The sequence below is a fragment of the Rutilus rutilus genome (genome assembly GCF_951802725.1).
Source record: "Rutilus rutilus genome assembly, chromosome: 19".
Lineage (NCBI taxonomy): Eukaryota > Metazoa > Chordata > Actinopteri > Cypriniformes > Leuciscidae > Rutilus > Rutilus rutilus.
Window position 1 is genome coordinate 25,093,322 of NC_140232.1, and position 19,509 is coordinate 25,112,830.

General features: G+C 38.0%; 1 protein-coding gene across 1 annotated transcript in view; it reads right to left on the minus strand.

Moving 5' to 3' along the window:
• notch2 (notch receptor 2) overlaps window positions 1–19,509 on the minus strand; it is a 56,068-nt gene that overhangs the window by 29,283 nt on the left and 7,276 nt on the right. The window contains exon 2 of the mRNA XM_084389672.1: window positions 7,188–7,269. Within this exon, the coding sequence (XP_084245798.1) occupies window positions 7,188–7,269 (82 nt within the window). The remainder of the gene's footprint in view (window positions 1–7,187; window positions 7,270–19,509) is intronic.

Below are 19,509 nucleotides of genomic sequence, written 5' to 3' on the forward strand. Positions count from 1 at the left end.
AGAATAAAAAAAACAGAACAATACAGCATGTTAAGAGAAGGGATGATATTGCTCAAAGATTAAAAAAGAGAGAGAGATAAAGTAACAATGAAAAAAGAAGGCAAAAAAACTTGACAAAGAGGTCATAAAGGAACAGAGGACTATGAGAGAGAGAGATGATTGACAGAGAGTGGTATTGACAGGGTAATCTCTCTTTCTACCTCCTCTATCTCTCACCAGCAGGCAGACACATCTCCAATTTCACCCTCTTGAGCGCTAAAAGACATCTCCGTACAGCTCCTCTCTCCCTGCAGGCACATTCTACCTGTCAGATCAAACAAACGCCAAGCTGACTCCACTCTCCCTTCTGACCGAGAGGGGGAGGAATGGCTAAAGGGAGGGGGGAAGGAAGTGAGGGGTAAAAAATTAATAAGTTTGCACCCCTTACGCAGGCCAAGACAAAGAGATCTTGTTTGATGTGGAGGAGGGAAAATACGATTCTGGGCAGAGAGAGGTAGTGAGCTCAGGTATTCAAACCAGTCTTACTTCTGCTCTCAAAACACACACACACACACACACACACACACACACACACACACACACACACACACACACACACAGCTATTCTCTTACTGCTAACTCACTCACTCTGGCTCGGATCAGTGCAGATCCATTTGCAAGTTGCAAAATCCCTGACTTGATGCAGGCCTAGAATCGTGCTTCTTTAGGTAGGAATGAGCAAAAAGACACTACCGTTCCAAAGTTTGGGGTTGGGAAGATTTTTACAATGTTTTTCAAAGGAGTCTCTTATCCTTACAAGGGCAGCACTTATTTGATTACAGTTTTTCTGAAATGCTAAAACACTAAACCTCTCTGAACCAAATTCTCAATACCCTAAACCGATTGGTCGAATAAATCACCCTTTCTGTAAAAACAAGTTATTAAACAAGTTCAGGTAGTTAAAACATTGTTTGCAAATCTCATGCACTATTTCTTCAAAACTCTAAACACATTTTCACTCACTAAAACACAGTTTGCACTGTGATACACTTAAGGTTCAAAATGCTAAACACAGGCAGGCAAAAGTTAAACACAACTACAACACAGTTGTCATCGTTTACACACAATGACTCAAAATTGTTCACACTTATTTCTAATTATGTGGTCAAATCAATTGTACATAATACAAGTCAGTTCAGAGTGCCAAAACTATTGCGCTGAATGTTGATAACAACAATGGATGAAAGCAATATAAGAGGGAGAGGAGGAAGAGCGTGTGGAAGAGGTGGTGAACAAGGAGGAAGAGGATGAGGACGAGAAAGTGCAAGGTGTGGAGAATGTTGTCAAGGCTGGATCTGGCTTTAGGGTTTTTCCCTTTGCCTGCAGAGATGACATTGTCTGTGTCCTCCGGCCAGACCTAACATGAAGACATGATGCAGAAGCAAAATCAATCTCTCTCACTGGCCTTGATTCTGCAGTTGCACAACTCTTCTGAGTGTACTTTACGTAACATACATTTAATTTAGAGTTTTTTACTGTAACCTTTTTGGCTTTTGCAGTTGGGTCACTGTATTTTCACAGTGCAAGTGCAAGTATACAGACATTCAATACTATATACAATATTCAGTACAATACTATACTTGCAGTGCATACAGTATACAATTTATTCACCATACTAATGTAAGTTGTCATTACTATACTTTTTTACGTAATTGCAAAATTTGTCTACATTGTTACAATATACTTTTTTTCTGTAACTGCACGCTTTGGGTTCTGTGTTCTCCATTTTTTGATGTAGTGTGAGTGTCTAATGAATGATCTGTAGTGTCTAAAATATTGACTCGCTGTGTGTATGATCTGAAAGCATTGTTTGATTTTGAGCACAGATAAAATGGTTTTGAGGCAATTGTTTATTTTTGTTCTCTGAATGTGGTTTGAAAATTTGGTTTTGTGTTTAAGGTTTTGAGAAAGTGAGTGATGGTTTCAAGAAATGTGTTTTAGCAATTCAGAAAAACTGTAAAATACAGTAAACACATTAATATTGTAAAATGTTATTACAATTTAACATAACTAATTAAAACCTAATTTATTCCAGAGATGGTAAAGCTGATTTTTCAGCAGCCATCACTCCAGTTTCCAGTGTCACATGGTCCTTAAGAAATAATTCTAATAGGCTGATTCTAATCTGCGCTCAAGAAATATTTCTTCTTCTTATCAATATTAAAAACAGTAGCGCCACTTAATATTTCTTTATACAGAATATAATTTCTATTCATTTTCAACTGAATTATGAGATCTGATGAGCTTGAAACAACGTACAGAGCGCTGTGTATCTTCTGTCTTCTGGGTGCGCATGTATTATGAGTCAAAGAGCGCTCATTTGCTCTAGATCTGTCAATCATATTAAGTAAACATAACTCCTGCCCTTCCGGATGACAACATCCTGTATACTTTCTCGTTCTGAGTTCCATACATAATCAACTGAGAGAAACATTTCTACAGATGAAACATGAAGCAAAATTGATGTATGATTATGACAATATATGTTCTGTATGTGTTTTTCATGTGGCTCAGGGTATTTTTATTACCATAAAGGATGTTTACATGATAAATGCTAAGCAGGTGTGGCATTCAGTCCATTATAAAACACTACAAATAATGCATGCCTGCCCGTTATATAATCAAAATTGACGTTAGCCGGCGCAGATGGCCCTGTGGTTAGCGCGCCGACATATGGCGCAACTGACCCGAGTTCGATTCCAAGCTCGAGGTTCTCTGCCAATCCTGTCCCCCTCTCTCTATATCCCACGCTTTCCTAACAAAATCTCTACTGTCCTATCCAATTAAAGGCCAAAAAAACATAACTTTACAAAAACCCAATTCAACTTCAGATTGAAACTGAAAGTTATCACAAGCACTCTCGATGATGGTTTAAAGTAAGTTTTGAGCAAAAACGAGAATAATCTCATAAATTGTGATGTGTAGCTTGACGCTAATTGTAGCTCTAATGCACCTGTTCCCCAGCTGTGATTATATTTTATGAATTCTCGTAAGCTAAACCTACGAGATACACAAGGAAAAATGCATTATTGATCAGCGCCACCGATCGTGCAGGCGTGAATTAGCCTGAGGCAATCAATAATTTCGAGTTCGGTTTGAAACCACCGTTTGTCTGCGATTCTTTATCGCATTGGCTCAGTGTGAAAGGGCCTTAACTGTGTGAAAAGGCATATGTGATATATCAGCCAATGCAGATATTTAAACAATGCTAAATATTCAATATAAAAATGCCAAAAAATATACCAATATATTTTTTAAATATCTGCATCGGCCAATATGTTTGTTTGTCCAACATGTTGGAAGTGGGACTTTTATTTTGACAGCACTGAGAACGACGACTCTGAGAATGGGAGCGCTGTGTGCTCAGGCAGTCTAACAATTAGGATTTTTGAACAGGCACTTGAAATAACAAAAACTGTTTTAGACTGTTGCTTTTGCGTGCTAACTGCAAACAATAACAGCAAGTTTCAGACTCAGCAGAGCTACTGTAAAACCTTCTCTAAGGAGTTGCATTTCTGAATTCATCTCCTTTAAAGCACCTTGACTAAAGAAATCTAGATAAGCTTACTTATCTGCACCACTATCATGAAGGTCAGGTTTTGGCTTACTATTTTACCATCTTTATTCATACCTGATTCTTCTTTGTTCTACAGATACAGGTAATGCGCTTTAAAACTGTGGTGCTGCAGTGGAAATCCTGCAGGCTTCCTCACGTGTCTCTCTCCTACACCACGCACGCTTTCAAGTGCAATGACACACAGACACATATGAAACCAGACAGACACGCACATGCGCACACAAAACACACAAAAAATGACAAAGACACACAGGTGACACACAGCTTGCTTACACCCTGGCTGGAGGCTTGCAGACGCACCGGTCTAACCACTCACACACACCCTGATCTGCCAACCTCTGTCACACTGCTCTTCCTGTACCGAGCTCACAGTGGCAGAGGGAAAAAAAACTGAAAAACACCTTGTTGACTTTGGTTCTCGGGTGTCACCTCACCTACACAGAATGTATTAGTAACTCCTGAGAGTACCTTGTGTCAGCCTGTTCCATTTTGAGATTGCACGCACACCCAGGCAGCCATTTCAGGTTGCTGAAAGCCTGCATTCTCGAGCAAAGTCAAGCCGAGAGATGGACTTTCAAAGCATTTAAGAACTCGAGCTGTAGAGAGTCTAAGGCTGTCGGATCCGGCGGAGACCGGTGTGCCTGAGTCATGTCAGTCTGGGAAGGTCAGATTTAGGTTTTCACACCAGAAAGTTCAGTGGCAGAACCTAACAAAAACTTTGTGGAATTTTCTAGCGCAACAAATCACAATTACGTGAATGACACTACAGTCTTCTTTGTAGAAGAACACCTTCCCTCCTTACCCTTAGAAAAGAAACATCACAAGTTTTTTGTTGAAATAAATTAAAAATTAAACATAAAAAACAATCAATTATTTTAAAATCTATAAGTGAACTTAGACATCACAACATTATAATGCACAGTATGTAACACTAAAGTTCCATTTGTTAATATGAGGTTGTTGTTTTTTTAGATTAAGCATTAGATAAATTTAATTTCAGTCAATGTTGCTAAAAACTATTAAAATAATTTTTGTTAATTGAAGAAAGGCAAAAATTAAATTAATCTAATTAAATCTAATTTAAATCTAATCGCAAGCTTGTGAATCGAAATCAAATCGATTCGTGAAATTTGTGTCAATACCCAGCCCTACTAGTGTTGCACGGTGCACCAATACTTCAAAAGTATCGCGATTCTCGGAAATTAAAAACGTCACGATTCCTAAATTTATTAGTATCGATACTTCTAAGAATGACCGCGTTCCAGATTTGTAAGGCTGGCGACACACTGGCTGCGTGGCGTGAGCGTCTCAGCTGCGTGGCGTGTCCGTTTTTATTTCGGCTCCCTTGTTAACAGGTTAGAGCTAGCACACTGCCTGCGTGACACGCGCGCCCGAGCCGATGAAAAAATATCATCGATTTTCAAATACTGCACCTCTCAATACAGAACGAAATATTCTGTAGCCTATTTTGCCGTCAACACTGCCGACGTTGTCTTTGCTGCTATATATTTATGTTTAACATGAAGTATAGGCCTTCCACAACTCTCTCCATATGTCAAATATATCACCAATGAGGCTTCTCATATGTTACCAATATTAAACATTGTTTAATATAATAATCGCTGTTCATATTTTTATTCAAAGTTCAGAATCAAGATAAAGTTATTACCGGTAACTCTTATGTTTCTTATGATAACTGAGATAATGCTGCTAAATTTATTATTTTTTTAACTTGAATGTCATTGCTCTAATTTATTTTTGATATTTTGATGTTTCATATTTTGTTCAAATGTTTAATATATCTGCTGTTCATATGTTCATTTATTAGTGTGTTATATGATTAGAATGTTGTCCCGGTTTTAAAATAAAGCACAGCAATGATATTTGAGAGTGTTTCTCCCTTTTCAGGACAAGTATCGGAAAAGTATCGAAATCGCAATTCTTGACTTGGTATCGGTATCGAAACAATAATTTTGGTATCGTGACAACACTAAGCCCTACTAAAACAAATCTCTCCCAACTAATGCTATAAACTATACAGGAACCCTATCATTTGGTAGGCCCTAAATTACTATAATAAAAGAGGTTAAAATGAACAACAGAGCTGAACTATTATATTCAACTGCTATTTATTTTCAGACATAATAATTACACTTAAATAAAAACTGAAATGTTTGGCACATAAGGTAGGCCTAGTTTTCATAAGCACTTGTCTCCATGACAAATTTATTCAAACATACATAGGCCTAAATAATTACCAGTAAATAAGCTCCTCTGTTTTTTATAGTTAAATGAACTGTAAACATTGGATACCTTTCCTGAGGTAAATGCAACATTAAGTGACACATTGTTCACATTCTGTTTTGTTGACGTGTTTCCGCAGAAACCTCCATGAATATTTGGTAGCTATGACAAGGATTTTCTCCACACACACCAAGCAGTGTTAACGGTGTCTTTAAAAACAACTAAAGCAGATAAACTGAAGTCTGTGTGAGGTAGATGTGGAGGATTATTTGTATGAATAATACGTGTGATAAGTCTGTGGTTTTATCATGTTTATCTGAACTTGTGCTGAAGGCCTGACTCATCCACTTTCCTGGCAATATTTCTTGTCAAAGTCACAAGGTGTAACTTTTGGTCGCAAATTACAGACACTGGGAAATATCACTTCATTCCCCAGAAGCCAAAGAATTCCAAGCAAAAATTCGGCTTATGTCTCAAATCATTTTGAAGATTTTGTCCTTGGCGTGGTGCTGAGGTAAGCTTTCTGTGCATTCCTGTCCTGATTTACCGCAAGGCTGAGCTTTACCATCAGATGTGGTTTCAATTTCTTTGTTATTTTCAAGTTGTTAAGTCTGGAGATGCGGCAGTAGGAACGTACTTACTGTAACCCAAACCCAAAAGTGCTAAATATTGTCAAGGTAAGTAAGACATGCAGAATTTGTTTCCGTGGCTGTGTATTGTAGGAAGAGGATTCATTCAATGATGGGAAAACAGTCCCTCTGTGTTTCACAGCCCATAGAAATGTAACACGATAGGTTTGTTAGCAAGTGTTTATTTTGGGCAAAGCAATAAATGTAACCCTCAATCATACGGCATAAAAAGCACAATTACAAGCTGCCACAAGCAGCGTTCAACAAACAACAGCAGTAAAGGAACCAGCATTTAACAGTGAAGGAAACTTGTGTGTGTGTATTTTAAACTCTGCAACCACAACAATTAGATGCAATTTACCGTTTTTCCACTCCAACTGTTACTCGTCTTTTTAAAATACACTTTGCATAGTTTTTCCTACACTCACGAGATGGTTTTAAATGCACCGCAAAAACACACACGCACACATAAAAGGCAATCATTAAGATCCACACTTCTCAATGTACTGTGGGAGGGCTCCAACTCTCGACAGATTTGGCAATACTAAATACTTAGGGTGATCTAATTTCATTACTGCTGTGGAGAAATGAAGTTAGGCAACTCAGCTTTGTGCAAAACAGTCTCGCCACTGGATTTTTCCAGTTCTCGTTGAGCCTCAAGACAGTGGAGTTTAAATCGGAGAGTCTTCCTGTCTTACCTGCAGTAGCCTGTTCCATTGTGGAAGGTGACACAGGTAGCATTGTTCACACAGGGCTTCACGGGGTCCACACACTGCAGAGCTGGCAAGAAACAAGAACACTCAAATTAATGTTTAATGTTAAATTATGTACAAATGTTTAATTTTACTATACACTACCGTTAAAAAGTTTGGGGTTAGTACGATTTTTTAAAAGAAATTAATACTTTTATTCAGCAATAAATTGATCAAAAGTGACAGTAAAGACTTAGTCTTTCATTTTTTGTCGAAAAAATCATTTTCTTTAGAACATTCTACTCATCAAAGAATCCTTGAAGAAAAATCTGTCACAGTTTCCACAAAGATATATAAACTGATTTCAACATTGACAATAATAAGAAATGTTTCTTGAGCACCGAATCAGCAAATCAGAATGATTTCTGAAGGATCATGTGACACTGAAGACAGGACCAAATAATTTAACGTTTATAGACTGAACACTTTTTATGCCTTTATGCAAAGTTTAAAACTAGGCCTATTTAATGTACTTAATTTGTACTGTAATTTTGATCAAACAAATTCAGTATTAGTGAGCATTAGAGACCCAAACTTCTGAACAGTTGTACATTTTTATTCGTTGAATTGTCCATCTAATCATTGAAAGTGGTAAAGGTAAACAGATTGGTAGGGGACCGGGGTAAACATAAATAAAGCTGGAGTTGAGGAGATGTTATAGAACTGATGTCCTTGTGTTGAGATTGACAGGACTACGTTAAGTAGTTTTAATTTGCATAAAAGCATAAAAAGTGTTCAGTCTATAAACTTTAAATTATTTGGTATTATAAGCTTTGAACACTGACCCAATCAGACTGATATGAAACAAATATAAAAATATATAAAAATCTGATACCAAAATGATCACAGATTTAACACCGCATCCCTAATTCATACAATCAGGTGACTGTATTACAAACTAGTTCTAAGTACTTTTTTTTTTTTACAAAATTCTGCTTTATGTAGTCAGGATGTTACAAAGACAGTGGCAAAATTCTTCTGACGACACAAAGCAAAGGAAAAAAGCTGCTGTAGATTGTAACCACACCACTCCCTCTGATACAAACACTACAGACAGTGGAGTTGTTGGGGGAAAGAGGTGAGAGACAAAGTGGCAGAGAAAAAAGGGTGAAGAATTTTTCTTTAACCATTTTTAGGTGACGATGTGCCAAGTTCATTCAATATGGAAATTCCTAACTGATCAAAGACTTTCAACTCATTTCCTCCTAAAATACAGGAAGCATCTGGACACACGTCACAGATCTGGACGTCACAGCGAAGAACATGACATATGAATATGTTTTTGTAACATAACCATACAAATTCCAATCCAACAAACTCATTTCAAATGTATAAACATATCCAGTTTATAACAAAGACTATGTTTAGGCTAAATCTTAAAACCTTTAAACTTCTTGATTTATACATACAGCCAGTTTACCAGCACCTCGAGTGCATTTCTGCAAATAGAAGTGAGACCTAGCCCACACTTCCCTTTGAGACACTAGGTGGCAGGTCATATGATTTCAAAGCAGCACTGACACTAAGTAACATAGTACTACAGCTCAAGACGGGAAGTGCATTGAGTGCTAATACCGACTTCCTGTACTTTGACCGGGCCTCAAAATATCCCTGTGTGCAAAAGTGCAGAGAAAGCAAGCGAGGCCTGGGCATAAAGCCAACAGCTAAAGACGGGGCTTTACATAAATGCCCCAAAGCTCTTTAACTTTGAGCCCCGGCTACATTTAGTTAATAACACCTGGAAATCTAACACTCAAAAACAGAATTTGAGACTAAACTGACAAGTCTTGAGTGCCGTGGAAAATGATCAAGAAAACTGTGTGATGAAGTCAAGACTTAAACCTGGTTTTATTGTTCATAAATCTCAGAGGAAAGAGGTGTATGAAGGTAAAAGAGTAGCAAAACTCGAGAGCACGTAGATGTGAATTTGAGAACTTGTAGGTGAACATTTACACTCACAGCTCCAATGTGAAAACCTGTAAAATAAAAATCTGAAGTTGAATGTTGAAATTTGCACTCGCAGACAATAGTCACAAACCTGTATTCTGAATTTGAAGCTGCAGACAAGTATTCACAAATGTGTAAAATGCCATTCGCAGAAATACAATGACAGACACAAACTTGTAATATATATTTGCATTTATTCTTACATTCACATTCGCAGTACAACCTCAAATAGGCACTTGCGACTTCTCAAATCTGTCACTGCAATTTAAAATTCCGCGCCTTGACTAGGCCTGTCGCGATAGTCAATATATCAATTAATCGCACGATAAAAAAAATGAGCTCGATAATTTTTCTGGCCGCGATAATTCCATTTGCATGCTTGTTTGTTTTCCTCGTCTCTCTCTCTCTCTATCAAAGAGACTGGATGACCACTCTCGGTTCCTTAGCGTATAGGAGGAGTGAACCTTCTTGTCAGTCACATGGTCTTTGTGTGGGGAGGCGGCGCCGCGGCGCTTGTCAGTCACATGGTCTTTGTATGGGAAAGCGGGACTGTTTGCGGCGACTGCCGGGAGAGAGAGAGAAGACGCTAGTTGTGAGTTGGAGGAAAAAAAAAAGAAAAAGATGGAATTGGTTTAAAAGCCAAACGCGACAGCGAGCCCGATCTCATGAAAATGCGTATCTATACCACGAATGTTATTTCTCGTGCCATTTATACGGCAAAAATAGTTTTTGCGTGCATATGATACGCACTTTATGGCGTGTAATACGCACGCACTCCTCACCCCTAATCCTAACAAAGTATTTTCAGTGCGTAGCATATAAACGCAATAAAGTGCGTCTCCGTCTTCCCGACAGTACACAATCACTCGGGCGTTTAGTCGACAAAGTAACAGGAGGACAGTGCAAAATGGTGTGATATGGCCTGTTGAGGCTTTTTTTAATTTGTTTACAAAGGTCCTAACTGGCAGTTTTGCCAGTTTAGCCTAATGTTTAATATTTTTTGAAGTGCAATTTTGTTTACATCCATTTTATTTGTTGTTTTTGGTATTTATTCAAGTAAATTGCTTTGCCATTGCTTTTATTGTTTTTGGTTGTTTTGTTCATTTTTTGTGGATATTTAACATGTTTTCCGTTTTCAATGTTTGATATTCTTTAGAAATAAAAGTTTATAGATCTTTGAAAAGGTGTACCTGCATTATTATGCCATTATCATTATATTAGATGAAAATGGTCTCAGAAAGACAATATTATCGTTTATTGCAATAATTTCTTGGACAATTTATCGTCCAGCAAAATTTGTTATCGTGACAGGCCTAGCCTTGACTTTTGCTACTCTTTTCGTGATATATTAGGTGCAAAACTAACTTGTGCACTTGAAACTCAGAGGTGGCGGTGGGGGTGTTCAAAGGAGCCCTTTTATTGGTTTTGCTACTCTTGCTACCCTTCATAGAGGTATCACAGATGTCATACCGTATACAACAGACCAGCTCACCAAAACACACAACATTACATAATGAAATGAAACATTTTAAAGTCAGCAAAAGGAGGCTGAAGAAGTGGGGGATGTGGTCTTCTCATCAACTCACATCTTTATTTAGCCAAACAACTTACATGGTGCAGATAAAAACAACACCTAAAACCACCAAATAAGTCAATGTTGAGATCTACTAGTGTTAACTGATATACTAATTAAGCATATTATTTAACCATATAACCATATAAAAATTCACATGCACAGCAAACACATCCTCAAAAGTCATGATGTTATTCACTCTGCAAACGTTCAATAGCAAATACACATAGTGCCTATAAAAAGCAAGTTCACCCCCTTGGAAGTGTTCATGCTGCAGTGAACCGCAAAGGATTTAATTTGGCTTTTGTGTCACTTCACAGAAAAATATGCTTGTCAAAGTGAAGTTGTTAAACACAAAATAATAATTTCCATAAGTATTCTGGTATTGACCTGGTATTGGTAATTAATATCTGGCCACTGCAATTTCGCCCTTATTCATTCTTTTGCAAAAAATTAAAGATATTTTGAAGAATGTAATTGTTTTCGTTCATACAATGAAAGTCAGTGGGGTCCAAATAGTGCTTTCACTATTGGTTTGATTGCGTGGTCCGAACCGGAGTTCGATTGCTCCCCTTCCCCCCGCTGGTCTCTGTTCACATTTTGTCCCAAACCGAGGTACAGTTGCGTCATCAAGCTACTACCAATTACCCATGTTGTTAATAGCTATGAAGAAGAAAGCACCAAAATGGATACAGCTGCTTGCATCACTTTAGACACTTTTGCTAAGTTTTGTTTCCAAAGCGTCAGCACATAACGGCACTTGCATCTATCTGCCGCGTTTGTACTGTAAATGTTCTAAAGAACGCGGGAGTCCATTTGTGCTGAAGTTAAGCTGAAATGACATACATTCTCTTTGCTTCCAGTGCGTCAGTCATGCTTACACCATGTCTACACTAGTCGAGACAGTTGTCATGTCGCTTCACACTGCACCGCAACAGCTTGATGCTGTCTACACTGCGACCACTGCAAATCCATTTGTTCTTGGCATCAGAAGTAAAAGTAGTGCAAGTGCTTGAAGTATGTCAGAAACAGAACGAGGCAGCAGTTTACTGTCTGAGATTTGTCATGTCACGCCGCATTTAGTGTTGACAACATCGCTCATTATAATTGGTTCTATTCTCTTTTGTCGCATCACGTCACGCAGCTAGCGTCCGGTGTAGACACTGTATTATCAGGAAAGTGAAAGAGAACACACACAAACAGTTTTATCGAATCATATGTCACCAATAGCTTTTCAATTCCACGATTTAGTACAACTGTGATCATATCAGCAGCGAACCATACCAGAGTTCACATGAACCATACCCCAGAACACCCTTCTTAGGCAGACTAGGGCATGGTTCATGGGTGTGCATCCGAGTTCATGAACCAATGAGTGTGCGTTGAGTGTGCGTCAATCAAACACGGGTGCGCACCAAAAGTGTGCTAGTGTGAAAGGACCCTTAGATTCTATTTGGACTCAATCTCATAAAATAAATTTCTCCCAAGACAAAAGTGTCTTACCACCTTCACCAGGTTTCCCTCTAGGTTTTTTACTGTGTTCAGGACCTTCTGTGGAAAAGCATCTCCACGGCACAATGCTGCCACCACTGCACTTCAAAGTCATGTTTCTGTTCACGCACACTGTTTGGCTCAATTTTGGCCACATCAGAACCCAGAACCATTATCCAGTCAACTTTAAAGTCTCCCACATGACTTCTGGCGAACTGCAGCTGAGATGTCATATGACATGTGAACAGCGGCTTTCTCTTTGCTACTCTCCAATAAAGCTGTGACTGCTGATTCTCCTGTATCCATCCCCTGCCTTTTTTTTTATTTTATTTTTTTATTATTACTTGAAAAGAGAGTTGCTTGAAGTGCACTTTTATCTTGAGTGTGTTCTGCCTTAATACTGACTAATCAGAAGCTGAACCATCCACATAAAGATGTATATGTACCACCTCTACACACAGATGTCAAAACCAGAACCACCTGGTGATGATTTAATGTAATATTAAAGATGGTGAATTCTTATTTTGAAGTACTGTGACTCTGTTTCATCAGAGAGGTCACTGTGCCAAATTAACTCCACTGTGATTCAATGCTGTATAACAAGAAAACATGGAAAAGTCCAAGCAAGATGAATACTTTCTATAGGCACTGTGTTCAGAGGCAGTGTCGTGCCAGGCATTTAATGTCCTGTGAGGTCAAAGCCTGCAACTGGAGAAAGGCGTTTGGTTGCACCCCCTTTTGGCAGCAACTGTGGTGGGAAATATTTGGGAGAAGTGGCTAAGCTGAGTGTGAAATTGTGCTTTCACAGAGATTTAAGAGCCAAGGGGAGGGGAACTGGAGTGCTGGAGATATGAGAAGGAAGAATAGAAGGCAAGAGCAGGAGTCAAGTGTGCTCAAGATGGCAAGAGGCAATAATGGAGAACAGAACGAGAGCGAAGGAGGCTGGGGAACCAAAAGACACTAGATTGTGAAAAACACTTCTTTTTTTTAAATAAATGTTCATTGCAGCACCTTAAGTTCAGTCAAAAAATCCTCTTTTTGTCTATAGGGTTCATGAGTTTCCTATATGGTTCTTTGAAGATTACAAAAACAAACTAAAAAGCCACTCCGCTGTAGCTATCAAATCTTATTCCATTCAAAGTCTTCAAACGCACCATCATATGGAGTGAATATGTACAGTCAAGCCAAACCAACAAAAGTACTAAAACAGAAATTACAGTAAGCTCCAGAAAGAGCGTAAAGATTCTTTCTGATATAAGTAAGTCAAGGATCTGGACTGCGACTAAAACGGTCGCATTTCGCATTTGGAACCAAAAATATTAACGTGCAAGTGATAAATGACCTGCATGTTCTGTGATGAGTAGCCCTTCACATATTTTATTGTGTTGACGTAATAAAATGAGACGACACACAGTAAAAGTTGCAGTGGAAAAAAACCTCACTGAGTTCGAGCAAGCGCCAAAATACACACAAGGACAGCCAGGATCAGCTTTCGGCATCAGAAACGCATGTCAAACAAAAATATCTTTTAATCTTTGCTGTTTTCTGTTACTGCCTGAAATTCACATTATTTGTAGTGCAGTCATCCATAGTCTTAGTGTTAATTTTGCCAGCTATTTTTACATTTAGTCTTAGGCTCAATCCCAATTCTATTTTATACCCCTTCGCCTACCCCTAACCCCTTGAAACAGAGTGGCAAGGCGTAGGGGTGAAAATATTCCTCTAAAGAAATGGGACACCACTACTACACCGTTACAAGTCATTATACGTCGTCGCTAGTGCCTACGTCACAGGAGATGCGCCAATGTTTATCACAAACTTCCAAGATACCGTCGTCAGCTGTAGTCATCACAACTGCGTGAGTTACAGCTATTTTGTTTTTGCATTTTTCTTCTGAAGTTCGGAGAAAACAACGGAGATGATGATATCTTCGACGCCTAATGCTGCGTTCACACCAAACGCGAATAGAGCGTCATGCGCGAGTGATTTCAATGTTAAGTCAATGTAAAGACGCGTTTACGTGCGTCTGGAGGTCTTGCGGCGCGAATGAGGCGTTTAGCGCGGCGCGGTGGACGCGAATTCGCCTCATTCGCGAGTCCACTTCGCTTCAAACTTTTGCTTTTTACACAAGATTTGCTTTTGCTTTCATATTGTTAACGAACTTTAGCGATTTTTTTGCAACCGTTTCTTTTAAGAACATGACCGTAAATATGAATAAAAGATTGAATGTGACATAAAGAAAATGTTTATTGCCAGCTATGTTGCCTCTGTAGCCGGTGCATGCAGGTACATTTCTCATACCCCTTCGTTTGAAGTGTGGTCCCGAAAAATCTTCGTTTTAAGGGCTATCTAGCCCTTCCTCCTACCCCTACCCCTCCAACCAAAAGAGAATCGAGACAACCCTACCCCTTCACGGGAACGCGCAAAACGGAGGGGTAGGGCCAAGGGGTAGGGGCAAGGGGTGAATTGGGATTGAGCCTTAGTCTTAGTGCTGTGTCAAATGTACTTTTTAATTTTTATCATATTTAGTCAACCTTGCCCTGTTTTTATTCAGTCAAGTTTTAGTCGACTAAAAGCCTGGCATTTTAGTCTAGTTTTAGTCAATGAAAATGTAGTCATATTTTCGTCATGCAGCATAATGGTTAAATTGATATTAGGCTAATAATTATTTTGCTTAAAATTATAATCACAACAATTGTTGTCCTTTGAGAAATTTTATTTGCATTTCATCAGAATTATTGCACTTTCATATAGGCTATAAGTACAAATCTAGAGAATGTCTCATATAGTCTCATAGAACTCATATGCATGGTTTATTTGACCTAATCTAGTTTCCTGATTTTGTTCATAGGCTATTTGTCATAAATTAGCCTAACCCATTCTCTCAAAAATTAAAACAGTGAACTTTCTCAATCAGTAGTAATTACAAATTACATTCATGTTTTTTTATTAAAACAACAGCAAAAAAAAAAGACTATTTATTGCCACACAGAGCTGCGTATGTGCATTTATTCATAGTCAAGATTCATGTTTGGAATTATTACAGAGGGTTTGATTGCAGTTTTAGTCACAGAAACCAGCGCAAGCGGCTCATGAAGGAACTCAGACTAGCTGGATGACAATTTCATTTAAGCAGAATATCTCAAATGGAGATCGCTGAACTCCAGCGTTTCAAATCATCCGCGCTTCTTCAGCAGTGTTGAGAGAGAGCGACGCATGGTTGCCAGATTGCAAATATTAAGTAAAACATCGGGTAGAAAACGTGTTTTTTAACAGAAAAGCTCTGATTGGGGGATTTCAATTCTTGAAACCTAGCAACCGCAAACATGAAAGCTTGTAGCGGCTTGTTAAAAACAGTCTGTAATACAAAAACAAAGAAAGGTTTTAGTAATGCTTTTATTTGTTAACTAGGCCTACATTAATGACGTTTGTGTCGTCTCGTTATCATCTCGCCTTAGTCATGGAAGAAAAGGTCGTCAACAAATATATTTCGTCATAGATTTCATTAACGAAATTAACACTACATAGTTGCAGTAAGATTTGTAAATTTTAGTAAACCATTAACAAACATTCAGCTTTCAAATTCTGTAAATTTTATCATGAAATACAAGCAATAAATATCATTTTGGCACTCTTTAATGTGGAAAGAGCTTGTATAAAACAGCTTAAAAACAATCATGTCACGTAACGTCAAATTTACCTCATAAACTCGTTAGTCAGCAAGAACTATAGAAAGGGGAATTTGGCTAAATATATGCACTATATCACATAAGTGATACTTATATTTTTACTTATCCTGTGAAAGAATGAAAGGAGCTAAAAATGAAATTCAACACCGCCCGTATAATAGGCTAGTTGCACGTGGCCGCCATTTTGGATTTCGGATCAGCGAGTGTGCGCTTAGATAATTCCGGTTTCGCATTACGCCTGGTGCAGGCAGCCAGAGAAAGCCGAAATGTATCTTTTATAGTTCTTTATAGAATCAATTATCACTTAAAATACTACTAAGATCCATATTACTATCACATGAGCCAATGGCAATTAAATGCACGGATGCATAGTCAGATTAATGAATGAAATACAACTGTTCATGAACAGAAGATTGTATTTGACTCATGCTACACACACATACGCAATGACAATATGCCTACTGTAAATATAGAGTTACAATTACGATTAGAGTTGTTTGCATAAAATGCACCGTGAACATTCACACGTTTGCCCTGTGATAGGCTACAATTTATCTCCATAAATACTATTTTCACAATTCTGCACATATATTTTTACTTACATCAATTGCTCGATCAATATTATCATCACATATTTTACATTAACATTTTTACTGTAGGTACCACAAACAATTTAATATAGGTAAGTTTGTGTACATTTTACACGTAGTACAATACTATATGTGCTGCTTATAAACACCAGACAGATTATTATTATTTATGAAACAGATCTTTACTCATCTCACTTGCACAAAATAAATGCAGTAATAGAAAGCACAGAAACGCACAGGTGAAATACACTGAAAATTATATGCATTTAAAAATTTGGTCGGGTTGAAGTCATCCCTCCGGATCTTCTGTATCCACTCAGCCTGTACTGCAGAGTCAACAGGGAATAGGGCTGAAACGATTAGTCGACATTGTCGACAACGTCGACAATAAAAAATTGTCGACAAATATCTTTGTTGTCGAGTAGTCGTTTGATCCCACGTGACCTAATGTAACGGCCTGCAATATCGCGATTTGACCGCTACGGCGCTGTAGCGCTAGAGTGTAATGCAGCCGTTACAAATGCTATTGCGGTAGAAGAAAACACAGCGCGAATTATGACGGAGTGCAAACGAATCCGAACTAGTAAGGTGTGTGAAAGTTTCACAAAACTTCAAACCAAGAATGCTGTCGTGTGCAATACATGCAAGGCGTAACTTGCTTTTCACAGGAGCACAACATGCATGTTAAAGCACTTAAAGAGGAAAAACCCGGCACGAGACGAGCCGGTGAGAGGTGAATGTTCTCCAGCTGGAGCTAACGTAAATAACTAGCAGTAAATCTCTTTTTAGAGAATGCAATACTACTAATAATAGCAATAATATTAACAATAATAATATAATTACAGTAATGTGATGATTATTCTTGCATAGAATAAAGCTTGATCGAGCTTAGGAGTCAGGGCTGTTTTTATTATTGTAACTATTAGTTATTACAGTCTTATCACTTGCCTGTATTTTGTTCCATATTCATGAAGACTTACAAAAAGGGATGTTATGAAGAATATCATGTCAGTTATTTTTTTATACTGTAAATTAAAAGGTGAATGAGAATGTCTCTGTCAGCTCAGCTGTCAATTTTTTTTTAAATTGTGTTCTTATAATAATTGTTTGCAGTTTAAGTTTGTCTGTAATGCAGCTGATAATTTTTTTTTTTTTTTTTTTTTCTATTGAAAGAGAACCGAATATTTAACCAATGCTTTTTGCATTTGTGTGTGATTTGAGTTGGACAGAAATCTGAAAACTTAAAGAGAATGACCTGTTTAGTTGGCTCAAAGTTCATTAAACCAACCATTTCAAAAGCTGAAGTGATTTTCTTTTTTTATATTATAGTTAGAATATGTATAACTCAGTGTTTTAACTAATTGAAAAGGCTGAATAATCGTTCCAAACTTACTGATTAGTCGGCGAAATAATCGACGATTAGTCGATTAATCGTTCTAATAATCGTTAGATTAATCGATTATCAAAATAATCGTTTGTTGCAGCCCTAACAGGGAATGCATGAAAGCTGACTTCTTTGTTGTAACGTGACGAAATGGTACATAACGGCACACAACGATGAAGTGCTGAGGCTGTCACCCTCTGAAAGGCAAGTCACCTCTCTTGAATCCTAAAAACACTCATTGTGAAAAAATATCTCTGTGGTAATGGAACTCGGTCGATGTTGTCTCTCGCTCTCGCTGTCAGATCACCGTAAGTTTTCACTGGAAGTACTGGCCCACACACTCAAGTTCGAACGTCAACGATGGTCGCCGTGCATGGAGCGAATTGTAGCCTATCACAGGGCGAACGTGTGAATGTTCACGGTGCATTTTATGCAAACAACTCTAATCGTAGTTGTAACTCTATATTTACAGTAGGCATATTGTCATTGCGTATGTGTGTGCAGCATGAGTCAAATACAATCTTCTGTTCATGAACAGTTGTATTTCATTCATTAATCTGACTATGCATTCGTGCATTTAATTGCCATTGGCTCGTGTGATAGTAATATGGATCTTAGTAGTATTTTAAGTGATAATTGATTCTATAAACAACTATAAAAGATAAATTTCGGCTTTCTCTGGCTCCCTGCACCGGGCGTAATGCGAAACCGGAAGTGTCTAAGCGCACACTCGCTGATCCGAAATCCAAAATGGCGGCCACGTGCAACTAGCCTATTGCATATGAAGCTGAAGGAAAATGGATTGCAAAGTGTTGCTCTCGCTGTTGATGAGTTCTTCTCGTAACAACGCGCTGAAACACGAGTATCTAACGCATAAAGAATTCACTACATTCTATGCTGTTCTCATTATAATGTTATGTATGGCATCTCGCACTTAACTGTATTTTTATCCACTTTATCAAGTGATTCCAGACGACCTTCGAAGGTTTTCAAAGCCATGACAAGAAGCGATTTTAATCCTACTGCTGAAAAAATTACAAGAAAAAATAACTGCTGGATTATTAATAATACCAATGTTTTTGAAAAAAAAAAAAAACATCTAAAAGGAATATTACAGTCTCCAATAACCCAATCACAGTCAAGGTGGGGCATTGCCATTTGAGCTGACGCTGAAGAGTGTATGAACACTGGTAAACTAAAGAGCTGTGCTAGCGGGTTAATAAACTCAACCAAATGCATCCTGTATTAGATTAATCAGATATGTACAGCATAAAAGTACTATTACAACTAACATTTGCACAAAAGGACGAGAATGGGCACGTGAAAATGACCGTGCTTGTCTGAATGTGTAACTTCTGTTGTGGATGCGCTCTTTCTATCAGTTCTGAAACACGGGCAACTAAAGCACAAAGAATTTTTTATAGCATTCTATTATAATAGTGTTCTCATTATAATGTTATGTTTATGGCAGATTGGCACTGTACATCTTGTGCTTAACTAGTATTTGATCAAATGATCAAAGTGATTCCAGGCATCACCGCACGATTTCAAATACAGCATGCTGTCTAACGCTAACCAATCAGACCTCAGGTAC